Source organism: Anser brachyrhynchus, assembly GCF_964034855.1.
Source record: "Anser brachyrhynchus genome assembly, chromosome: 22".
Taxonomy (NCBI): domain Eukaryota; kingdom Metazoa; phylum Chordata; class Aves; order Anseriformes; family Anatidae; genus Anser; species Anser brachyrhynchus.
The window spans coordinates 6001412-6027157 of NC_137715.1; the positions used below are offsets into that span (position 1 = coordinate 6001412).

At 45.9% G+C, this 25746-nt stretch overlaps 2 protein-coding genes across 5 annotated transcripts in view; both read right to left on the bottom strand.

Annotated features, from left to right (window-relative positions):
• LOC308181526 (M1-specific T cell receptor alpha chain-like) overlaps positions 1 to 25746 on the bottom strand; it is a 401071-nt gene that overhangs the window by 88749 nt on the left and 286576 nt on the right. The gene's annotated exons all lie outside the window — the stretch shown is intronic.
• The window catches only part of LOC308181525 (Ig heavy chain Mem5-like), a 35396-nt gene that overhangs the window by 1935 nt on the left and 7715 nt on the right, over positions 1 to 25746 (bottom strand). Inside the window, exons 1-6 of one of the 3 annotated variants that reach the window (XM_080564912.1) lie at positions 22957 to 23110; positions 22367 to 22682; positions 8018 to 8036; positions 7555 to 7606; positions 1515 to 1799; positions 827 to 889 (exon numbers count right to left, since the gene is read on the bottom strand). In XM_080564912.1, coding sequence (XP_080421038.1) covers positions 827 to 889; positions 1515 to 1799; positions 7555 to 7606; positions 8018 to 8036; positions 22367 to 22682; positions 22957 to 23014 — 793 coding nt within the window. In that variant the 5' untranslated portion in view covers positions 23015 to 23110. Of the gene's footprint in view, positions 1 to 826; positions 890 to 1514; positions 1800 to 7554; positions 7621 to 8017; positions 8037 to 18676; positions 18974 to 19243; positions 19372 to 22366; positions 22683 to 22956; positions 23111 to 25746 lie in introns of those variants that run through there. The other 2 variants (XM_080564914.1, XM_080564913.1) reach the window with 2 other exon arrangements.

Sequence of the window (25746 nt, forward strand, 5' to 3'; positions counted from 1 at the left end):
GCCTTTCTTCATAGGAGAGGTGCTCCAGCCCTCTGATAATATTTGTGGCCCTCCTCTGGACTCGCTCTACAAGTTCACATCTTCCTTAATGGTAGCGGCCCCAGAACTGGATACAGTACTCCAGGTGGGGCCTCATGAGGGCAAAGTAGAGGGGGGCAATCACTTCCCTTGACCTGCTGGTCACTTCTCTTTTGATGCAGCCCAGGATGCAGTTGGCATTCTGGGCTGCAAGCATGCACTGCTGGCTCATGTTGAACCTTTCATCCACCAGAACCCTTAAGTCTCTCTCCTCAGGGCTGCTCTTAATGAGCTCTTCTCCCAGTCTGTACTCCTGTCTGGGATTGCACTGGCCCAGGTGCAGCACCTTGCACTTGGACTTGTTAAACCTCATTAGGTTATCATGGGCCCACTTCTCAAGTTGCCCAAGTCCCTTTGGATGGAATCTCTTCCTTCTGTTGTACCAACTGTTCCACTCAGCTTGGTGTCATCTGCAAACTTGCTGAGGATGCACTCAATCCTATCATCTATATCATGGATGAAGATATTAAGTAACACCAGTCCCAAGACACACTCCTGAGGGACACCGCTCGCCACTGACCTCCACCTGGACATAGAGCCATTGACCACTGTTTTTTTTCCTCCTGGTACTTTGTAACTATAACAAAACTTGTCTGTTACTAAAATAGTTACCCAGAAAAAGCAGGTTATATTTAATAAATACAATGAATACATGGTATTCTGATTTCTCTGTCCCTGAGAAAATACATTTCCAGGCTTTTATCCCCAACATAGTAACATATTTTTATAATCCCTTTAGTTAACTAACCTTTTGAAGAGGTGTCTGTTGTGTTGCAAACATTTGCTGTTATTGGTTCTTCAACCACCTTTTCTGTAGCATGATAAAGAAAAGACATTATAAACAAAACCTGTCTTGTAAGAAGGATTAAAGGCAGTGTTCATATTACTTTTCCCACAGGATCAGGTGAGTGGTACAGTCTGAGGCTCAGCAGGCAGGTCATTAATATTAATTTGAGGAAAACCAATCTCAGTACAGTTGCACGAAATAAATTTTTGAGTTGCTTTGTTTTTACTTTTTTTGAATGAGATGCATGATGGGAAAAGTAATACAAAAATGTAAAAAGTTGTTTAAGAAAAAAATAAAAACATTTTTACTTCTTGTTGGTTTTAGAAAAGCTATTCCAAACTGTGTTCTAGGAAGTTTCTGCTATATGTTGAAGTATTTAGTCATAAGTTAATATAAATTAAAAAAAAAAAAGTGTCTTTTTTAAAAAAAACAAAAATAAAAAAGCAACTTCAGGTTCTTAAACTGTTAAAAGTTAAGACCATTTACTTAAGGAGATTTAAATACCTTTCAGCTCTACCTGCTTAAGTACCTAGATGTCTTTCCCATTTCTGCTGGTTAGCCAGATGGCATGCTTATAAGCAGGAAAAATAGCAAGTCTTGGAAGACACTGTCTTCAGAAATAAGTTGCAATTGTACCACAAATTTGTACCTGATGATGTTGCATTGGCTGGAAAAAAATTGCCCTTGAACTTGGCCGTGCAGGATACCTCTGAGGCTTTTGTCACGTTGACCACTTTAATAGTATTATATGTCCCTTCTGATGTCACAATAGGTGTATTCTGTTCATATATGACTTCAGCAGGTAACATGTCCAAATTGATATTCTTTGGATAGAAATTCCTTGCCAAACAAGCTGCTTTCCCAGTACTGCCACCTTCTTCAAGTGGCTTTGATTTTATCAGAATGACTTCTGGGTCAGAATCTTTCTGATTGCCTGTTAAAAAAAAAAAAAAAAAAAGTATTGTTTGGGCATGATTTGATTTTACTGCAATCTTGCCTGAGAGCTAAGTCACCTGCAATTCATGTACACTCCTCCATTGACTAATTCCTGGAATTAACAATGACTAACTGCCTTTTTTGGTCCATTTTTTCTTTCTGCTTATTCCAAAAGAACAGATAAAATACAGAAAGGATATATATGGGTAGGTTTTCCATAGAAGCTTTAATTCCGTGGGATCCTAAGCTTCCTTTTGCTAGAACTCATGCCTGCATGTGAATTCTTCAGTTTGTACGGCACCAGAAAATGAGAAGAGAACTTTGAAGGATGCAGCTCCAAGAGACAAATTATTCTGCTTACTCGACAACTTAATTACTAAAAATAACACATCTATCAAGGACAGTCCTGTATACCCCTGAGACATAAGGGAATAACTGTTTTTCCTTTACTCACTCTCCCCTCCCCAAAGTCTTCTGATGTGGCTAAAAGGTCTAACCATAGCAAGAATGGTAAGGCAAAGAGAGAAGTCAGTTTGTTACGTCACCGTTGTGCAAGGTTACTCCAATGAGGGGCATTACTTGCAGAAATTAAGTGCTGTTGCTGGAGTGGAGAACAAGGTTGATCTTTTCATTAACAAATGCACAGATACAGGAAGGTTATTTGTCTCTAAGGCGGCAAATTAGGAGACAAGTAATCAGAAGTCTCTGAATCACTTATCTCTACTTTTCCAGGAATTTGTGATAAGGTCAAGCACTTTAAATTGTGGGGGAGATTTTCCCCACTAGACATTGTACAGGTGTAAATCATTCCAATCCAGTCTGGAGACACTGGAAAAATACTATGATTGGTACTTGGTTTAAGAAAAACTTCTGTACCTGTTTCAAAAAGTGTGACCTTCCTCATCTGTGCACTGTGCTATATTGTTAGTCCCACAGCTTCAGGAGCAGTTAGAAGTATAATGCAAAATTAATATAATAAACTGGTTTGAGCAGAACACCCTGAGGCCTATAAACTTGATGCCCATGAACAAATCTTCTTACAATCTTACTTACAATAGTGTACTAACCTTCAGTGGTAGCTCTGTAGCTCTTTAGGATTAAGACATTAACAAACATCAAGGTACAAAATATATGCCCTAGAACTGGAGTTTTGAAAGAACCTAAGAAGTGATGACAAATGTTCACAGGATTTGATATCCTAGCCCTCTCCTGTGCCTTTCAGCAGAATTGCTCTGAAACTTTCAGAAGCTTTTTTTTTTTTAGCTTTGAAATATTTTAATAGTTAAATTTTTAATTCTGAGCAACAAAGAATGAAAGCCAAAGATTTAACAACTGCAAAAACCTGATTTTCAACTACACAGCAGCAGCCTTCTTTGGGAATTTCTTAAAAGACATAAAAGTAATGAAATAAGATTGCTTAAACTTGAAGTGTAAGTTTTATTCAGGAAAGAGATTGTCTCTCAAAATTATTTAGTGTCAATTATCATAATGATTTTTAAACTGTATTTGCCTTCGGGTTATACATGGAGCAACTAGGGTTACTCCACAAACTAATTTCAGGACAAGAATGGCAACATGGACTTGGCTTGGCAATGCTAGGTTAAAGGTTAGACTATACGATCTCTTAAGAGATCTTTTCCAGTTGAAATCACAGAATCACAGAATGGTTGAGGTTGAAAGGGACCTCCAGAGATCGTCTGGCCCAACCCCCGGCCAAGCAGGGTCATCTAGAGCACATTGCACAGGGTTGCATCCAGACAGGTTTTGAATATCTCCAAGAAAGGAGACTCCACAACCTCTCTGGGTGACCTGTTCCAGTGCTCTGTCACCCTTACAGTAATGTTTCCTCATATTCATCTGGAACTTCATGTGTTTCAGTTTGTGCCCATTGCCTCTTGTCTTTTGGCTGGGCACCACTGAAAAGAGTCTGGCCCCATTCTCCTGGCACCCTCCTTTCAGATATTTGTGTACATTGATTAGATCCCCTCTCAGTCTTCTCCATGATTCTATGATTTTATGATTCTAACATGAATTATAATGAAAACATGAAACTGAAGGGATTCATCTACTATGCCTCCTTGACCAGAAGAGTTCAGCTTATCAAAGGCTACCAGGCATTAATACATATATATATAGAATAGAGTAAGTCCAATTTGACAAGTGCATCCTGATGGCTGTCTTTACTAAAGAGAGGTCTATTAGGCTTTGCATTCTGCATGGCAACTGTGTTGCATTCTGCTTTCTTCCAAGTCTAACATTTTGTTCTTCACAAGGTATCTTTGCAAGTTCTTGAACAGGTACTCTGATTTTACTCTCTTTCTCTATTCACGTCCCAATACTGAAGAACTGAGGTGCAAGCCAAGCATTATTCTACCTTAACTTCATGGGTTGGTTCTACCAATGAAAACAGGCATAACTCCATCCTTGTCAACACCTAGAGCAAACAGATTCCAAAGAGGACTGAAATCTTCATTGAATTCCTTTAACCTATTCAGTTTAACCCAAGCTCTGAACCATTTAGGAAGGTCAAATTAGTACAGAAACATTGTCTAAGACTCCTTTTAATGTTTTTGCATAACATTATCCTTTTGCCCCCTTAGTGCTGTCTTTCTAACCCTGACAGAATAGAAATTCGTAGGAACTTAAACGTCAACCTCCACAGAAGTTTTAGTTCCCTTCAAACTGTCCAAGCATGGCTGTAAAACCTAATAATGACTATGGAAAGCTTATTAAAGTGCGTAAGTGAGTAGATATTAGGTCCCAAACAAATTCAGCATGCACTTGCTCTTGTGGAGTCCAAATTCTTTGGGAACTTCTATGAATAAGCATGTTTTTACACTTTAACTGTCTAATTGCATATCAAAGGAGCATGCAAAGAAATCCTAACACATGGGAGAAATTCTGCTTTAATTTTAGGAGGAAGAAGAAACGGAAAAATGTTAAAATCCAAACAAGAACAACTCAGAAAAGGCTCATGAGTAAAGAATACCTACTTGGCTCCACGGTCAGTTGAGTTCCCTTCCCGAAGATAAGAGGAGCAGTAACACACAATTACAATGGGTAAATCAAAAAAGACTCATTTTGTTATTCATCCCACATGCATTTCCCTTCCAGGTGTTATAAAATGTTTTTGCCAGCTACTGTTAGCCCTGTGTTTCCCCCTCATACCTAATCCCCCATTATCTGAGATCTTTAAAGGCTTTTCGTGCTTTCTGATCTCCAGTATTTCTAAACGACCACCAGTATGCCAGGAAACTGCTCCTCTGGCATAACTGACTGGGTCAGATCCTCAGCAAGAACAAATGTTCACTGTGCAATGATCATTAATAAAGAAGAATTATTTCTTTATCAAACTCCAGCAGTCTCAACTGAGTCCCATTATTTTGCTTTACCTGAAAATACATCCATGAATTCCTACCTTACTTGCTTTGGGGAGATATTTTTATATTACAGTCTGGAAGAGGCATTTTATTAGTACAAAAAGTCATAGTTCTTTTTTCTTTCTTTGATCTTACAGTGTTAAGATAATGTTAGAGGCCTTAGTTTTCTTAATTAAAGTTTTATCTAGAATAAACAAAACCAAAACCAAAATCCTTATCTGACCTTAACTGAATGCTCAAGAGGAGAACATGCCTTGAGTATACTACTATACTACACTATACTATACTATGCTATACTATACTATGTTTTCTATGTATGTTTTGTCTGCGGATTCTCCAAAAAAAAAAATAAAAAATAAACAAACAACAAGGTAATCAGGTATGTCTGTTCTTAGCATCTTTAAATGCTTGCTAGTATCTCCCAGAGAAATCCAAAATGAGCAACAGAAGGGTCAGGCTGCCAGAACTCGAAATATTGGCTTCAACATATGAAATATTTCAATAGACATTGAGTGACTTAGATTCTTAAGGCCTATTATCTTTTACTGTTAAGCATCTTATCCTAAAGTCTTTGTGCAGCTTTGGAATTTTCATCCTACCCTCAGCTAGAAAAAAAAATAATCATTGAAAAGCACGAAAATTGCATTCAACTGAAGGTTCACATAATTTTGGAGCAATATGTCTGAGATGATAGATAGACAGGAAAAACAGAGAAAGAATGACTTAAAAGTATTTCAGGGTAGAGAAGACAAGGCTAGTATATTTATTTTGCCAAGTGATTTGTTCTCTAACCCGTATTGTAGGAAACTCAGTGAAAACACTTAAAAAATTGAGTAATGTATTGTAAGAATTTCCCTAAACCAAGAATATCTTGCTAGAGGCATTGATTTATATGCTCCCTTCAGCTGATTAGAAACATCTTTTCTTGTCAGTAGAACCAACACTCTGAAAAGCCTATGTATTGGAGAACAATTTTTCTCCTTCTTCCTAGAAAACAAGAGCCGTCAACCAGCACTTCCTGATAATGAGAGGTCACAGGAATTTGGCTAAACTTTTTAAAAAAGACACATATATAACCTTTACGTGAGAGACAAGACTGTCATATTAGCATTTCTGTGTATGTCTGAAACAAGAATACCATTGTTTAGACTTCTACCTGCCAGTCTGTGTTTTGCTGATTGTTTTTACCTGCCAAATACTCTGTGGAATATTTTACCTCTTTTGTTGACAAATGCAAAGTTAAATACATGTAGGCTGATGATAGAATAATGAAATCTGGAAGTGTCTTCTGGTTCTACATTTACAGCTGAGGGTTTGTTGTTTGGAAAGAACAGACCTTTCTTCAGAGTAATAAAATTATACGTCATTATTCCTTTGCAATTGGGGTGGGATCTAATTGTTCCAAAATAGGCATTTATTCCATAGCAAGATATCCTCCTGACCTGGACAGATATTAGCACCTAAGAGAGCCTCATGATCTCCTTCGAGAAAGAGAGCTAGACTCTTTAGGGATACAAAGTGACACAGGACATTTTTGCAGAATTTTAAAGCCATGACAATCTCTGAAAGCATCGTAACAAGTTTTAAGGTATGCACCTGGATGTTTAGGATAACAGAGATCGAATTCCCCTGGTGCCCTAGCATTCACACTGCCTCAGAGAAGCCTGGGGTGACATCTATCTTTATTGTACATGATGAAATTCCAAATAAAGTCAAAGTCAGGAAGAACTACGGCTTGTTATGATCCCTATCTTCCTGCAAACCCCCCCCCCCCCATGCATTTGCAAAGCCTGAATTGCCAAATCTCATTCATTCCACATGGTCTTGGATGTGAGGCAGCTCTGAAAATTTAAACCCAAGGTTATTTAACCTCCTTCCTTCTCTGCTAATGGAATTACTTACCTGGTTGCACTGTGAATATGGTGACAGTGGAAAAAAAAAAAAAAAAAAAAACTTTCATACTAGAGAGCTAGGGACTTGTCTTGAACTCTGTCTCTACTGTCAGTTATTTACTATGTTATGCATACCTACTCAAAATGAGACAGTGAAGATCCACTGAAGCACTGATGAGGATAAGACACTTCACAATATAGCTGGGACAGAATGCTATCCAGACTGGGAATTATGACATGTTAAACTTAAGTAATTAATGCACACCAGGTGTTTGGGAATCATGGATTAATGGTGATATACAGAGGTAACCTAGTTATTCCTGTGAAGCCTTCCTAAGCAGATACAAGACAAGGACTCAGTTTCAAACCCTGGCAAGAGAGACTACGCTCCAGGATTATTACAGCAGAAAATTCTTACAGTGAACGCAAACCACTGGATCCCTTTAACACAATTTTTAGATTTAAAAATAATGGTACTTACTTGGTTCGACTGTGAGAGTGGTTCCACTTCCAAATACAAGCTTATCTGTTATCACACCATTAATACCTAGTCCAATAAATAACTCTTTCCTTGCTGTATCTGTAAGTCGGTTTAAAAAAAGAAGAAAAGCCAGATATGTATCCTACTGATCCATGTATAAAATCCCATGAGGGTATTTTAATCCACACTTTCTTCTGAACCTGGAAGGGAGCAAACAATAATTGAATAGTTCAATGATTTCAAATAGCTTGATCAAGTACAGAAATCCCAAGTTCTCCCTTTCTTCCATGTTTTGGCAACTCCATGAGATTTATTTTTCCAGGATAAATGAAAATATGAAAAGAACATTTGATTCGTCTCCTGACATATTTCAGGCTTTTATGTAATTTTATCTCAAAAACATATAGCCATTTTTCCATCTTTCAGTTTTTGTACAGGGCCCTATATTGTTTATATCATTGTGGTACTCCAGCCCCAAAACACTGTGATATAGTTCATTACAAAAACTGCCTCTTTTTTCTACGCAGAATTTTGGATTATACTGGCAGTCACATGACTTCTTGAGTGGTTTCTGTACTAACATACCACATGAAGAAATATGGTATGGCTTTCAAGAAAGAGTCTACAATAAGATAAAGAAGGTAAAATTTAAAGTGGGAACTTTGGGATTACATAACACTTCTGAAAAGTCTCATGGACTTAAGCTTGTGAGAAAGCAGGAAAAAAAATAAACACAGTATCTTTAGTACTATTTCAAAGCATTTGGAAAATTCTTCTAGGTTGCAGAAAGGTGTCTACTTTTTCATCTTGAATTTGGTTTCATTGCTCAGCAGGGTGATGTGCTTGATACTGACACTTAGAGTTGGTGTCTGGGGGTCATTTGGTGCCTTAGGCAGTCTTAATCCTTTTTTGAGGCAAAATGAGAAAGTAGAGAAAATTATTGTTCTTTGTTAGGTAGAGATACTGTACCTATAGGAGTGGCTGTCACAGAGTAAATTGTTTGTAACAGCTTGATCAAAGCCTTCAGGATGATCAAGCCGTGCACCATTAGCACTATCTAGACCTAGAAAATTGTACAGAGTATAAGCAGAGGAACATACGCTATGTGTGAATGTACCTGTCTGTTCTGAGCTGGTTTAAAATCATGTGGCTCTTTATTTAGCTCATCTAGGAATCAGAGGTGTGGCGATTAAATGCCTTTTCACTATTGTCCAAGATGTTACAGTGAAAAAAAAAATGAAAGTCCCTTCTACAGCTGTCTTGTAACGCAAAAATATAAATTTAAACATGAGAGAACAGACAAAGTAATACTTAACCAACATAGTAACCTCTTGGTACACACAAAGATCTGTGTGCATATTCTTTCATCACAGAAAAAGATGTAAGAGAAGTGTTTGAAATACACACCTCTCTTACTGTGAGGTAAACTGAGGATTTATTAACAATATGTAATGTTGGAGACTTCAACTCACCATCTTCCATGATGCTTCCAAGGGCTTAAAGAAAAGCAACTTATTTATATTTCCTCTGACAGAAATGGAGGTGGCGTCTTACATATGGGAAGCTTGTAGAATGAGCCTTGAAATACCCTCCATGGTGGAAAGATGCTGACATTGCAGTTGTAAAGACCAGAGTAAGGTCTAACCTGTAGAATATGTGTGGTCGATGAAGATCTATGTCACCAAAAAGAGGAGCTGTGTGAGGAGGCCTACAGAGATGAAAACAGAAACCCTGTAGTTTCAAGAGCCCAACTCCTAGTTTCCAACAGAGGAGAAGCAGGTTGTCTGTGTCCATCAGTTTGGGAAAAGGAGACTCCTGTGATGATGAAGGCTGGGAGTTGTGATTTCTGTCACTAGGAGGAATGCTCTTGCTCCACCTGAAGATTTGCAACTACAGAATAGATTGAGTACCCTCATAGTAAACAACTAGATAGAACTCTGTGAAATGAGGTGTATGTGCCCATAGGCCAAGAATCACACAGGAGCACCAGAAAAAGTGGTGAGTGTCAGTAGTGGGAGGCTCCCTGCTCCAGAGGATGTAAGCCCCCATCTGACAAGCTGACCTGTCATCTAGGGAGGTTTACTACTTTCAAGGCCTCAGATCTGGGACACTGTCAAAACTTATAAGACATATAGACTATTAACCCCTGCTGCTCTATCATGTGAGTACTAATGAAACTGCCAGGAGTCCTGGAAAGTAGCCAGCATGACTACATGGCTTGAGAGGTGATGGTCAAGGACACAGGGGTTTCCATTTCATCCTATTGGTGAGGAGGAACGAAGTGAGAAGGAAGAATGGGTGGATCCTGCAGGCTGAGAGCTGGTGGCAGCAGGGACTTGGTTTCTATGACCATCAGACCCATTGGACTGAGGACTATGTGAAAGAGATGGGATCCACCTGACTAAATGGGCCAAAAGCTTCTTTGCTGATAATCTGAGTAACCTGGGGCAAAAGAAAGTCTTCATGTGCGACTGAGTTCCCCTCTGAAGTGCCTGGGCAATAATACATGCAAATCCAGGAAAAGAAAAACAAGATAAATTTAATCCCAGCTTGTAGTTGCAGGGCTATGATCTCACTGAGGTCACGGAGACATGGTAGGATAGTTCATATGACTCAAGAATTGAAATGCATCTTGAAGTCTAGGTTACTGTACGCTGCCTGGGCCTCCTATTTAGCGTGGCCCTGTTTATCCTCCACAGCCTGGTTACAAAGCTTTTGGATCACGGAGGTCTGGTGGGAAAGCTACAGAAGTGCTGTAGGGGATGGAGACAGGCTCATTAGGAAAGACAGGCTGAGAAGGTGCGCAGAGGGAATTGCTCTTTCCATGATAGACTATCTGAAATGCATGGTTCTGCTTTGGGACACACAATGAGAGAGATGATAGCATGTGGGTCAGAATTAGAGAGCAGATCAGCATGACTGATATGATGGGTGGCTATGACACATCATCAGATCCAGAAGAAGCAGTAGGTGAAGCCTTCTGCAGACAACTGGAAGAAGCTTCACGTTCACATGGTTCTCATGGGGGACTTGAACCATGCCAAATGTCTGCTGGAAGGAAAGCACAGCAGGACACAAGCGTTCCAGCACTTTTCTAGAGCTTACTGTTGAAAACGTTATGTCACTGGTGATAGAGGAGCTGGACCTCATCCTTGCAAACAAGGAAGAATTGGTGGTAGATGTGAAGGTCAGTGGCAGTCTTGGCTGCAGTGATCATGCAGTGTTTGAGCTCAGAGAGGAGGGAGACATGTGAAAAGCAGAACCACAGCCCTAGACTTCAGGAGAGCAGAATTTGACACCCTTGGGGATCTGCTTAGAAGAATCCCATGGGTTATGGTCCTGGACAGAGGAGGGGTCCAGGATAGCTGCTTGCAAAAATCAAGCAAAGGTAGCAGGAGGACAAAATATTGAACAAGAAGCTCCGGAACAAACTCAGAAATAGAAATGAAATATGCTAGAGATAGAAGCAGGGGCGAGTGATCTAGGAGGGATATAGACACCCTGCCTCATCATGCAGGATTGGGGTTGGGAAAACCAAAGTCCATCTGCAGCTGATTCTGGTAAGCCACATGGAGGGCAACAAAAATGTTTCTGTACATACATTATCAACCAAAGAAGGACTAGAGAAAACATGGGCACACTGCTGACTGGAGCAGGGGAGATGGAGACAAAAGCAAGGGAAAAGGTTGAGGCATTCTGAGGCACTTGGTGCCTTCTATGTCTGTCTTTACAGGTAAGTCCAATCTTCAGAATTCCCAAGTAAATATATTGGAGGCGCATGTGTTTCAAAGTCCTTGTTCTGATGTCTGGTAGCTGGAAGATTACTAGTGGGAAGTATCCTTTGTAGTCTCCTGCTTTTGTACTATTCTTCATGCCTCTGCTTCTATATGTTTTTGGATACAGAGCTTAAAAGATCTCTATTTTTACTAAAAAATAGAGTCAACAAATCTTACCTGCTATATGATCTAAGAAAAAGAAGAGAACACAATGCTGAAATTAAATAGAAACACCTAAAATACAGTAGTTCTATCCCTACCTGATCAACTTGAGTTGACAGGCAGATGTCCAAAATCACATCATATGCAAGATGTGAGATCTGATGTGAATGTCAGGGATTTGTATAGAAATTAGGTGTGTATAAGAATGTCTCCCCACTCTTTGAGTCATGCTGGAAATCAAATTTGTGTTTGTGAATACAGTTGTCTGAAGAAAAAGAGACTATGCAGGGCACCATGTTTCTGCATTTGAGAGAAGTCAGCGAATAAGCCAATTTGTGTGCAGCGGTTCAGTCTACCTCAGTCATTGTGGTACGTAGTCAACACAGTGGTAGACCGTTCTACAAAAACATCTGTTGTTTTGTTGCTGGATTTTTTATTTTTTTAAAGCCAGGTGTTCTCCTTTTTCATGTTCTTTGAATAGATGGATTTTATTTTCCTCTTTCTCTCTACCGTTATACTTTTGAATAATCTAAAACTGTTGCAGAGAGATTTTTATACTCTAAAAGCAATGCTGTCAGCATTGTTTTATTGGCAGAGTAATATTAATCTCTGATTATAATATTGCCAATACTTGTCATAAATGATGTTGTTCCTTTTGAGTTGTTAGAGCTTTTCTCACTTGACAGACTTCATTTCTGGTTCATCTTTTAACAAATGTAATGAGATTTGGGGTGAAACTTTTAAAAGAATATCTGGGGACCAGTTGCACCAGTCCTATTAATCATAGAATCATAGAATCATGGAATCATTAAGGTTGGAAAAGACCTTCAGGATCATCTGGTCCAACTATCACACTATTACCAATGTCACCCACTGAACCATGTCCCTAAGCACCACATCCAACATTTCCTTGAACACCCCCAGGGGCGGTGATGCCATCACTTCCCTGGGCAACCCGTTCCAATGCCTGACTACTCTTTTCAATTACATTTCATTCTACATTTTCCAAGTCTTTCTGGACCTTAAAGCATTTATGTTTCTAAAGCCTATTGTCAGGTCAAATAAAAAATGAATCCATATTCACATTTTTTTCAAAAGTTATTTTGTTTTTGCTGATGCTTTTTTAATGGATTCTGTTTGCCTAGATATGCTAAAGTTGTTTATTTACTAAGGTATTTGATCCATAATATTTCTTGTTTCAGTGCCATTTTTGTAAATGTTTCTGGAGGTGGTTTTTTTCCTGATTATATGCACCGATTTTTCTCACTTTTTCTGATATGGTGAAATAGATTTCTTGGCTACTGAATTGTCTATACTTTGGACATCTTAACTACTTTCATGTGACTTTAGCTGAGTTTGAGAGTCTGTAACATCTAGTCATGGATGATTACAGTTGTCTTTAAAAAAAAAAAAATCTGTTTTTAATTATTTAGCTTAATGGCTATCTGCAACTGTGAAGCAGTTTCTGAATCAATTCCATTTCTAAGACACAAAAGGAAATAGCAGTATTTCAACCTGTTCACAAAATCTGCCTGGTTCCATGCTGTATTACTCAATTTGTTTATTAGCATTATTGTCGTTGCTAAATACAAAAGTGTATTTCTTATTTTTAATCTCTATTTTTAATACCAGTGCTGCTATGTTTTTTGTTGTCAAGATGTGTATGTTTATCAACACTTTCCTTCATTGTGTCAAATCGGTTTCTCCTTCTTGCCTCAGCCTCCCCCAGGAAATGGCTTAGTTGTCTGATGTGATACTTTCAGTCTCTTGAACTGTCTGCAGGACAAAGAGAAGTTGTAAAGATCTCCAGTGACAGGCCCAATTAGCTACAGGTGCCTGTTCCACCCCCTTCACTTGCTGCCAAATCGTATCAGTGCAGCCTTCTTGCCACTGCAATCTGAGACATAGTAAAATAGCCCTTCCCCATGCCAGGCCTTTGGGTAGCCACAGAAACGCACCTGTCTTTTACAGTCTCCTGCAAGCCATGCGCTTGGGTTTGTTTGGTTTAAAAGCTGAGTTCTGCCTATGCTTTTTCTTTCTTTGTCCTGGTGCATGCCCTCCAAAAAGTTGCAGGAGGCATTCCAATACTGACAATGAGGTGCTAGAGAGAATGTTTAGACCATTTGTCTTCTACAAGGTGAAGCTGAAGACCTCTCCTTCAGTTCTGTGTCAGAAGAAATGAGAAGAGAGGGAGTGCCTCTTCCTCCAGAAGAATGTCCTAAGCAGATGAAGATATATTTTGTATAGGGAATAGTTGTTTGAGTTCTTTCAGCACTTGCCAAAAGGTCTAACAGGCATTTTTAGAGAAAAAACTATCCTGGCCCACAATAATTCTTAGCCACTAAACATTTGTATTTTAACCCAATTTCCCTTTTTGGGGAACAGCCCACTCTGAACTTAGCTCCCACAACATCTACCTGATTTCATCACACATATATAAAAGGCTGTGTCTCATTGGAAGGAGAGGTGATTCTGGGATGCAGCTGTCAAGAAGGTGACTTCTCTCTTAAAGGATACATTGGTGTTGTGGTTTAAACCGGCCAGCAGCTAAACACCACACAGCTGTTCGCTCACCCTCCCCCCTCCCTCTCTGGGATGGGGGAGAGAAACGGGAAAGTGAAGCCTGTGAGTTGAGATAAAGACAGTTTATTAAGACAGGAAAATAATAATAACAATAATAATAATAATAGTATTACTAATAACAATGTGTACGAAACAAGTGATGCACAATGCAATTGCTCACCACCTGCTGACCGATGCCCAGCCTATCCCCGAGCAGCCGGCCCCCCACCCCGGCCAGCCACCCCTATATATTTTTTAGCATGACGTCAGATGGTATGGAATACCCCTTTGGCCAGGTTGGGTCAGCTGTCCTGGGTCTGTCCCCTCCCAGCTCCTGCTGCACCCCTAGCCTGCTCGCTGGCAGGACAGAGCGAGAAGCTGAAAAGTCCTCGGCTTGATGTAAGCACTGCTCTGCAACAATTAAAACATCAGCATGTTATCAGTGCTCTTCTCATCCTAATCCAAAACATAGCACCCTAACAGCTACTAGGAGGAAAATTAACTCTGTCCTAACTGAAACCAGGACAGTCAGACATTATGTTCTTTTATGGACAGAACCATCCCATATATTCAAACCATCTTCCAAGGCAGAAATGCTACTGGTCATTTGTTTCCTGTAGACAGTGTAGGTGATATTAAGAAAATTGTTATTTAAGAAGACCAAACAGTAAGTCACAACTTTCATTTGGGAGTGAACAGATAAAATCAGTGATTTAAAGTAGGATCTTTACTACCTGCTTGGGAAAGTCCCTATGCTGCAGACAGCTACAAGAAAGGAAGGTGGTAACAGAAGGAATAAAAAAGCATCTACTCTGTATTTACAGCTATCGAGAGACAATAGATATTGGCCTGACAGGAACGCTACTGTGTTGAATGACTCTTAGGTTAATCCATGGCAATGATTCTTCCACAGAGCCAAATGTGGTAATCAGGGTAAAGACTGGGGATAAATGACCCCACATGCCTCACCATAATCAGCTCCAGATAGGCTTTGGCTTTCCCAACCATAATCCCGCATGATCAGACAGGGTGTCTAAATCCCTCCCAGATCACCTGCCTCTGCTTCGATCTCTTGCACATTTCCTTTCTGTTTTTGAGTTTGTTCAAGAGCTTCTTCCTCATGATTTTAACCTTCTTTGCTCGACTTCCTGTTTCGTCATGAAGAAGTAGGAGGTCCAGCTCCTCTATCACAGGTGTCACGATATTTTCATCAGCAAGCTTTAGAAAAGTGCTTGGATTGCTTGTGCCCTCCTGTGCTTTCCTTCCAGCAGATATCTGGCATGGTTCAAGTCCCTATGAAGACCAGGGCCAGTGAACGTGAGGCTTCTTCCAGTTGTCTGCAGAAGGCTTCATCTACTTCTTCCAGATCAGTTGATCTGTCATAGCCACCCATTATATCAGCCGCACTGATCTGCTCTCTAATCCTGACCCATATGCTATCAGCTCTCTCATTCTGTGTCCCAAAGCAGAACTCCATGCATTTCAGATAGTCTGTCATGGAAAGAGCAATTGCCTTTCCTCACCTTCCCAGTCTCTCTTTTCTAATGAGGACTCATAGAATCATAGAATGGTTTGGATTGGAAGAGACATTAAAGATCACCTGCTGCCAACCCCCCTGCCATGGGCAGACACCTTCCACTACACCAGGTTGCCCAAAGCTCCATCCAACCTGTCCTTGAACAATTCCAGAGAGTGGGCATCCACAACTTCTCTGGGCAACCTGTTCCAGTGCCTTACCACTCTCATAGTAAAAGATTTCTTCCTAAAGTCTAATCTAAATCTACTCTCTTTTAGGGTAAAGCTATTCCCCCTTGTCCTATCATTGCACTTCCTGATAAAGAGTTCTTCTCCACCTTTCCCATAGGTCTCCTGTAAGTACTGGAAGGCCGCTAAAAGGTCTCCCCAGAGCCTTCTCTTCCCCAGGCTGAACCCCAATTCTCTGTCTTTATTCATATGAGAGGTGCTTCAACCATCTCATCATCTTCGTGGCTCTCCTCTGGACTTGCTGTAACAGGTCTATGTCTTTCTTATGCTGGGGGCCCTAGAGCTGAACACTGTACTCCAGGTGGGGTCTCACAAGAGCAGAGTAGAAGGGGAAAAACACCTCCCTTGACCTGCTAGCTGCACTTCTTTTGATGCATCCCCTTCTTTTGATCCATCCCCTACAGTATTTCTGCAAGCTATCCCAGCAAAACTCCATGATCCAGTACCTTTGCAGCTAGGCTGTGGAGGAAAAACTGGGCCATGCTAAATAGGCAAAGTATGTTAACCTGCAGTACACCATACAGCCTCTGAACTTCCCAGTATAGCTACTATTGGATCGTAACTTGTCATAAATTGGATCATAAATTTGTTCTACTCTGCTGCAGTTCTGCTCCAGTATGAGTCTAGCATCACAGTAATATGCTGCCTCATCCCTTTTTTTTTGCTCTCTGAATCTGCAGTGTGAATCTGTTCCAGGAAATCTCCACTGCTCCCTTAAAGTGACGGGAAGCCTTCTCCATAGACATCTCCCTCCTTGTAAATCTGGTCCAGAGAACAACATGGCCTCAACAACATGGCTCCAGCTTAGCAGGAGCCCAGAACTCCCCTTAGGACCTTTGCAGCTACAGTACGGGACACCTAAGTGGACCAAGTGTCATGGTTTTAACTGGTACCACCTTTAGGGGAACACTGCCAACTCCACAGAGTGTCTGAATCTATCCCCCTGCAACTCCGTCTTTTCCCAGGTACTACAGCCTGGCTCCCTGGGGAAGGGATCTAGGACAGGGCTGGAAAAGGGAGTTGCATAGGTCAGAGGAGCCCATTGGGAACTTGAGGGTGGGCAATGAAACAGTGGGATGCAGGATTACGGTGGTGTAGGATGCCCTGAGCAGCTTGGGGCTGTCCCAGCATGGCAGGACATGCCAGGTCCTCTAGAGGCCCTCAAACCCACGGACTACTGGATTGTTGTTCTGGCCCAGGGCACCCTCCATGCCGTCTTTGCTGGGGTCCCCAATGAAAACTCTTGCTGGCCTCAGTGTGCACACATGAGCAGGTATGTACATGGAGCCACAACTAAAAACAAAGGGATCCAAGGGAAAACAGGATCTTCAGCTCAGCTCCTGGTGCTGCACCACTCTGGGACTCCCTGAACAACATGGGTTTTCAAGAACCAATTCAGATCTGGCTTTCCATGTTAAAAATGCAGTCCTTCGATACTCATTGTGTTTCTTCTGAACAAACTGTTCCCTTGTTGCCTTCTGACTGTGAGAGGGACTGAGAGTGAAGGTTAGCAATGTGTTCATGGTTTTGTGTGAGCTTGTGAAAGATTCTGCTGCTACAGCAGTACCTTTTTTTCCCTTTAGGGAAAGCCGACCTCGATGAGCCTTGAAAAGCTTCTTGAAGGCAACCACAAAAGACCTGGCTTGATTTAAACCCCCTCCTTTACATTTCTGCCTATGATTCAACTGCTGTGCCATTTTCCAGCTCTCTGGTGCTGCAGGTGGCTGTGTCTGCAGCTGCTGGTGAGAGCACTACCAGGGAAAGGTCATTCCTGGAGGAGCATGCAGACCTGGTTCTCCAGTCTGGAAGGATGAAGCAAAGTGTTGGAGTCCTACAAAAAGATATTGTAGCACTATATGCTGCAGGTCTCTGTCAGGAATCTGCCAGATCCAGCCCCAAGTGTAGTTATAGGTACACCAGAGATGTGACAGGTAAGTGTGAGAGACTCTGTGACCTTCCCTACTATGGGCCCAGAGGCCTCTGCACCTGGCAAAGGGCACCTACAGCCCCAGGTGACAAGGATGAAAAAGCAGTGAGTGCTCAAGCAATTGCTTCATCCACTCTATCATTTTCTCAGGCTTCTACTTGTGATCTATGGAATCCAGGGGCTGTAAACACATATGGTCAGCAGCTCTTGCTCCCATTATATTCTCAGATCTGTGAGAGAAGCCCATGAACAACAAACAACCCAGAATGTGACCATAGGATGAAGCACTCAGATGTGTGCACAGGCTTTCATGTTATCAGGGAAAGACCCAATTGGAAATAATATAAACTTAGATTTGTTGCAATACTGCTTTGTTAAGCCTACAAGAACCTGATGTGAAAAATGTCTCATTTTGGAGGAAAAGCAAATTTTGTCTTTCCTGAATTGTCTTCCATGAGAAACTACAGACATCCACTTTCTTACAGTGAGCTCCCAAAGGACCCTTTGTACTCTCTCCTTTTCCCCTGTTCACCCCTCAGAGAGCAATACTTGTGGGCTGGACTGAATCTAACCAAGCCATAACTAAAACCAGACCAGGGCTTATCTGTTGGGCACCTACACAACACCCATCCTACCAGGAAACAATAGAAACAGGGAAACTTGTTTCCAAAGGTGATGCTTCAGGAACGTGAGGAAGAGACACAGGAAGACAGCAATCAGAAGTGTTAGAGCTCCTTTGGGGACAGAAACAGGTAGAGTATGTCTCTCAGAGTCAAATGATTAAAAACTGTACGTTGTAACAAAATGGCACTCTGGGAGCTGCCCCAAACACCTGTGCAACTCGATTAAGCTCCAGTGCCAACGGCCAGAGCCCTACAAGCAAGATTCAGTTAAAGCTCAGCTAGATTTCCTGTCCCTGTGTGAACAGCACAGAAATAGCGGGCTGAGTCCTGGAGGTGCAGGTTATTCAGGGTCAGACCTGTCTTGGACTTGGAATTGTCTCGAGAGGCTGTGGCTCGGCCCATCACTGCTTGGCTATATCTTATATATGAGGAGTCAGGGCTAATATAGGACAGCCACTGAAGACTGCCACCAAGCGCCTGACGGTACCACAGAACACTGTAAATTGCAAAGTTGAAGTCAGATCCCCGGCAGGAGAGGTGCACGGATTGCCCTGGTACTCGAAGACGTCCACCAGACTCCACCAGCATCAATTCGGCACACACGCCTGCAGAAGGAGAGCACAGGGAGTGGGGCAGTGTGTGCTCAAGGATGGAGAACGATGCTCTCTAGAAGCTCCAGCGACTCCAGCCCAGGACAGCCTGAGCCACCAACCGCCTTGCTCCCGACAAAGCCCCTGGCCAGGGGCACTGCCCCGACTGCCCTCCTCGGGGTCACACGGGGCTGCTCCCAAAGCGTCCCCGACCCCGACAGCCTCCCTCTCCCGCACACACCGGACCCGGCCCCGGCCCCGCTGCCCTCCCCGCCCGCCGCTCACCGGCCGGCCCCAAGGCCAAGGCCAAGGCCAGCAGCCGCGGCCCCAGCCCGGCCGCCATCGGGCCCTGCCGCGCCCGGCGGGAGGCGGACAGGAGCAGAGCGGGGCCGCGCTCGGGCCGCTCCTGCCCGCACCACAAGTCGGGCCCTCGCCGGGGCAGCGCCCACCGCTCCGCCCGCCCAGGCCCGGCCCAGCCCGCCCCCCGCGGGGCCGCGGCCCCTTCGGCGGAGGAGGAGGCGGCCGCGGGGCGGGGCGCGGGGCAGCTCGGGGGCGGCGGAGGAGCGCGGCGCCGCGACAGGTGCCTGGTGGTTCCCTCGGATGACCGTCAATCCCACGGAATGGGGTTGTTAGGACCCAAGAGCAGCACTTGGCACTTCCTTTCATGAGGAAGCCTGTGCATCTCTTCTTGCTGCACTCCAGCTGACCTGGCCATTCGCCCCTGACACTGCTGTTGATCCCATGTGCCCCTATACGAAAAGTGGCAAAGAGCTGAGCTGCAGGCAAGTTCTGCCCTCTTCAGCAGCTCAATACAGTTCTGCTGCTCCTCCCTGTTCTCAATGGTAGGGGCACACTTAGAGAAGGTGAGGGGCCCTGGGAGCAGGTTTGTGTTAAAGCTCAGCTGGATTTCCTGTCCCTGTGGGAACTGCACAGAAGTAGTGGGCTGAGTCCTGGGGTAGCAGGGCATGCAGGGACAGAGAAGCCCTGGACTGGGAATTGTCCCGGGAAGCTGTAGCTCTGCCCTCCACCGCTTTACCATATTCTATTGTGCTACCATAACTGTCAATGAAGGACACCCACTCAAGACTGCCACTGGGTGCCTGACGGTACCACCGGACACTATAATCTCCAAAGCTGAATCCGGATCCCTGGCAGGAGAGATGCACAGAGTCTCCAGGTGCTCGCAGACCTCCACCAGACTCCACCAGACTCAATTCGGCACACACACCTGCAGAAGGAGAGCACAGGGAGTGGGGCATTCTGTGCTCAAGGATGGAGGAGAATGCTCACTAGAAGCTGCAGCGACTCCAGCACAGCACAGACTGAAACGCCAACCCCGTTGCTCCCGACAAAGCCCCTGGCCAGGGGCACTGCCCCGACTGCCTTCCTAGGGCCTTAGAGGGGGCTGCTCCCAAAGCGTCCCCGACCCCGACAGCCTCCCTCTCCCGCACACACTGGCCCCGGCCCCGGCCCCGGCCCCGCTGCCCTCCCCGCCCGCCGCTCACCGGCCGGCCCCAAGGCCAAGGCCAAGGCCAGCAGCCGCGGCCCCAGCCCGGCCGCCATCGGGCCCTGCCGCGCCCGGCGGGAGGCGGACAGGAGCAGAGCGGGGCCGCGCTCGGGCCGCTCCTGCCCGCACCACAAGTCGGGCCCTCGCCGGGGCAGCGCCCACCGCTCCGCCCGCCCAGGCCCGGCCCAGCCCGCCCCCCGCGGGGCCGCGGCCCCTCTTGCCCTATCGCTAGTTATAAGGGAGAAGAGGCCGTCCCACAGCTCCCCACAACTTCCTTTCAGGTAGTGGGAGAGAGGTCTCCAGTAAGGAGACCTCAGCCTCATCTTCTCCAGACTAAAAGGAGAAGTCTTCTCCAGTCCACACAGGCACGTCCACTGGTATGTCTCTGATAGCATTATCTCCCCAGGCACTGTATCACGGGATGTCTGTGGCCTGATGGATCCCGGACTTTTGGTCTAACTCCAGCAGAACTGATTGATCTTCACGGGTGACCTGTTTCTGCATCACCTCTGTGCTGACCGCTCAGTCACATCACAGTATTGAAGACAGCTAAACATTGTTCTTAGTTTTTGGAACCAGTGGTGGCTTTGGACTGTTTGTAATGTTAGTCCACTTTACAGGTTCTTTCACAAATCATAAGACATTGGTATTCTTCTAACTAAGGTCAGCACTGCCCTTCCTATAACCCTGCCTTTCCAGTGAGCCATGACTCAGATTTTACTGGGACAATTTATTGAGATTTTAGGGAACTCCACAATGTATTCTCTAACCTTTTTATACATAGCCCTCCTCCCAGGCTTGTACACAGAAGACAAGCACCACCCCTCCTGCATGCACACACAGTCACACAGACTAAAGCAGCATAACATTGCTGCTTTAAACTGGCAGATTATGTAGTTGGGGAAACAAACAAACAAAAAAAAAAAACAGTTGTACTCATTCTGGTTATTGCCTTTTCAAATTCTGGTTCTTCAAAGGATTACCTGTAAGACAGGTCAAAAGGACCTAACAACACCTTAGCACAGTGCTTCAGTTTGCAGGCTTTTCATACTTGGTTATATGCTAATTTAATAGAGTCATAGAATGGCTTGGGATGGAAGGGACCTCAAAGATCATTTAGTTCCAAACACCTGCCATAGGCAGGGATGCCACCCAATAGATCAGGTTGATCAGGGCCTCATCCAACCTGGTCTTGAACACCTCCAGGGATGGGGCATCCACAACCTCTCTGGGCAATATGTTCCAGTGCCTCACCACCCTCTGACTGAAGAAAGTGGTGCCCCACCTGGGCCCTCTCAACCTCTCATCTAAATCTCCCCTCTTTTAGTTTAAAACCATTCCCCCTCACCCTGTCAACATCTAAACAAGCAAAGAGTTGCTCTCCATTCCTTCTACAAGTCCCCTTCAAATACTGAAAGGTTGCAGTGAGGTTACCCCAGAGCCTTCGCTTCTGTAAGCTGAACAGCCCCAGATCTAGCAGCCTTTTTTCATATGAGAGGTACTCCAGACCTTTGATCATCTTTGTGACACTCCTCTGGACCCGCTCTAACAGATCAACATCCTTCTTGTGCTGGGGGCTCCAGACCTGGACACAGTACTCCAAGTGGGGCATCACAAGGGCAGATAAAGGGAGACAATCACCTCCCTCGACCTGATGGCCACTCCTCTTTTAATGCAGCCCAGGATGCAGTTGGCCTTAGTTGTTGACTTAGCAGAAAGGGGTGATTAAAAGAAAGGAACTCTTGCAGAAAGGATGGGGCCATCTGTGGTGTACAGTGATGCACCTTTGCTCCCTGGGAGCAGCCTACAGCTGACACAGCCCAAACCAGCCCTGCAGCTCACACAGTTTTTGACATGCCCTGCAAAGGGGTTTTTGTTAAAGCTCTGCTATTTTTCCTGACCCTGTGCGAACAGCACAGAAATAGTGGGCTGAGTCCCCCACATGCAGATGGTGGAGGGAGAGAGATGACTCGGCCCGCGAATTGTCCCGGGAGGCTGTGGCTCGACCTTCTACTGCAGCCCCGTATTGCTTTGTAGTACCAGATGGCTGGCTGATGTAAGACACCCACTCGAGACTGCCACCAGGTGCCTGACGGTACCACAAGACATAATAATCTTTGAAGCTGAATCCAGATCCCTGGCAGGAGAGGTGCACGGAGTCTCCAGGTGCTTTCAGACCTCCACCAGATTCCACCAGGCTCAATTGGGCCCAAACGCCTGCAGAAGGAGAGCACAGGGAGACGGGCCGTGGGGGCCCGCGGAGGGAGGATGCTCACTAGAAGCTCCAGCGACTCCAGCCCAGCACAGCCCATAACGCCAACCCCGTTGATCCCGACAAAGCCCCTGGCAAGGGACACTGCCCCGACTGCCCTCCTCGGGGCTCAAAAGGGGCTGCTCCCAAAGCGTCCCCGACCCCGACAGCCTCGCTCTCCCGCACACACCGGACCCGGACCCGGACCCGGCCCCGCTGCCCTCCCCGCCCGCCGCTCACCGGCCGGCCCCAAGGCCAAGGCCAAGGCCAGCAGCCGCGGCCCCAGCCCGGCCGCCATCGGGCCCTGCCGCGCCCGGCGGGAGGCGGACAGGAGCAGAGCGGGGCCGCGCTCGGGCCGCTCCTGCCCGCACCACAAGTCGGGCCCTCGCCGGGGCAGCGCCCACCGCTCCGCCCGCCCAGGCCCGGCCCAGCCCGCCCCCCGCGGGGCCGCGGCCCCTTCGGCGGAGGAGGAGGCGGCCGCGGGGCGGGGCGCGGGGCAGCTCGGGGGCGGCGGAGGAGCGCGGCGCCCCGGCAGCCGGAGGGAGGGAGGCTCCTGGCCCTGGCCTCCCGGCGCTGCCCCGGCCTTGAGCCCCGCGCAGCCCGGCAGGAGGGACCCGGCAGTGCCGCGCCGGGGCCACACCGAAAAGGTGCTCGGCCGCTCGCTGCCTGCTGTGCCCACGAGAGCCGGCAGTGAAAGCCTCCCCTCTGCCATCCTGCAGCTGCAAACACCCGTGCTCAGGAGCTCTTGCTCCCGTTGCAGCCTGAGCACTGCCATTAGTGTCAGGGAGGGAGAAAGAGGGAGACAACCAGGACACGAAGCTAAGCACAAGCTCATCATGAGCACCAAATTCCCTTTTAATTGGCTTGAAAGGACTGAGCAGGGGGCATAAGAAAAGGAACAATAGAAGGAGCCAGGTGCTCTTGGTGCGGACTCAGACTCACCATCAAGTGCCTGTGGACTGACAACCTACCCATCAGCAGGGGTGCCCCAGATGCTAATTGCCAGGAAAGAAGATGGTATTTGAACCAGTGCCGATCCAGTGGAGCCTCATAAGGGCAGATTACAGGGAGACAATCACCTCCCTCGACCTGATGGCCACTCCTCTTTTAATGCAGCCCAGGATGCACTTGGCCTTCTGGACTGCAAGCGCGCACTGACACCTCATGCCGAGCTTTTCATCCAGCAGAACCTCCAAGTCCCTCTCGGCAGGGCTGCTCTCTGTGAGTTCTTCATCCAGTCTGTACTCACATCTGGGATTTCTCTGGCCCAGGTGCAGCACCTTGCACTCAGACTTGTTGAACCTCATTAGGTTCACGTGGGCCCACTTCTCAAGCTTGTCCAGGTCCCTTTAGGTGGCATCCCTTCTTTCTATTCTATCAACAACAGAATTTGCCTACAGGACAAGGTGTGTGGATTTTTCTTGAGGGCTGGCATGCACAGGCATATCTGTTCTTCTTCATAGCCTACTGCCAAAGTGAGTTTGCCTGTAATTTCCCCAGAGTTTAGCCTATTCCTCTGGACAGGTTCACTGCAGCTGCTTGCTGCCTCCTGGGTACTTGGAGTGCAATTAGCATGAGCCATAGCCTGAGGCTAGGGTGGGAGAGAAGAGTTTTGAGCAACAAGGGAGTCTCCCAACCCCTCCTGTACTATCTTCTATGGAATATCTCCTAGAGAAAGACCTTGGGCACACTGCAGGAGATTCAGCAATCCCATTGTCTGCAGCGACTGTACAGGCCTAGGGCTGTAGTAGCCTCCCTGGCCCTTGTCTGGAGCAAGTACTGCCAACTGGGATGCTGCTGGTGACAGGCCATGTAAATATAAGAAGCGTTGGACCTGTAAGTGCATCGCAGGGTCTCTGTGTACTATGCTCAGCCCCGCAATGCAGACTTCATTGCTTGGATCTCACTGCCCTGAAACGCAACTGAAGTCACAGCACAGCTCTTCACACAACTGCTTTTCTTTTTCCAGCCCATGGAAATGGCCTAGGGATGGGTCACTGAGGGGAATAACAATGGAAACAGGCAACATTTTTTCTAAAGCCCAAGTGAAGAAGGAGACCAAAGGCAGGCAGAGAGGGGCTGCAGGCAGGTAAAGTAGGCAAGCTGCTTTGGTGACCAGAAATATGTTGAACATCCTCCTCAGACTACAATACTGCTTTGGAGACTTCAGAGAAAGGGGTGATTAAGAGAAAGGAACTCTTGCAGAAAGGACAGGGCCATCTGTGGTGTACAGTGATGCACCTTTGCTCCCTGGGAGCAGCGTACAGTTGACACAGCCAAAACCAGCCCTGCAGCTCACACAGTTTTCGCCATGCCCTGCAAAGGGGTTTTTGTTAAAGACCTGCTGTATTTCCTGTCCCTGTGCGAACAGCACAAAAATAGCGGGCTGAGTCCCCCACATGCAGACGGTGGAGGGAAAGAGATGACTCGGCCCGCGAATTGTCCCGGGAGGCTGTAGCTCGACCTTCTACTGCAGCCCCATATTGCTTTGTAGTACCAGATAGGCCACCGATGTAAGACACCCGCTCGAGACTGCCTCCGGGTGCCTGACGGTACCACCATACAGCAAATGAACTGAAGGTGAATCCGGATCCCTGGCAGGAGAGCTTCACAGAGTTCCCAGCTGCTTGCAGACCTCCACCAGACTCCACCAGCCTCCACTGTGCCCACACACCTGCAGGACAGCACATGGAGTGGGGCAGTGTGTGCTCACAGAAAGAAGAGGATGCTAACCAGAAGCCCCAGCAACCCCAGAACAGCACAGCCTCAGCCGCCAAACCCCTTACTCGCGAGAAAACCCTTGGCCAGGGGCACTGCCCGGACTGCCCTCCTCGGGGCTCAGACGGGGCTGCTCCCAAAGCGTCCCCGACCCCGACAGCCTCCCTCTCCCGCACACACCGGACCCGGACCCGGCCCCGCTGCCCTCCCCGCCCGCCGCTCACCGGCCGGCCCCAAGGCCAAGGCCAAGGCCAGCAGCCGCGGCCCCAGCCCGGCCGCCATCGGGCCCTGCCGCGCCCGGCGGGAGGCGGA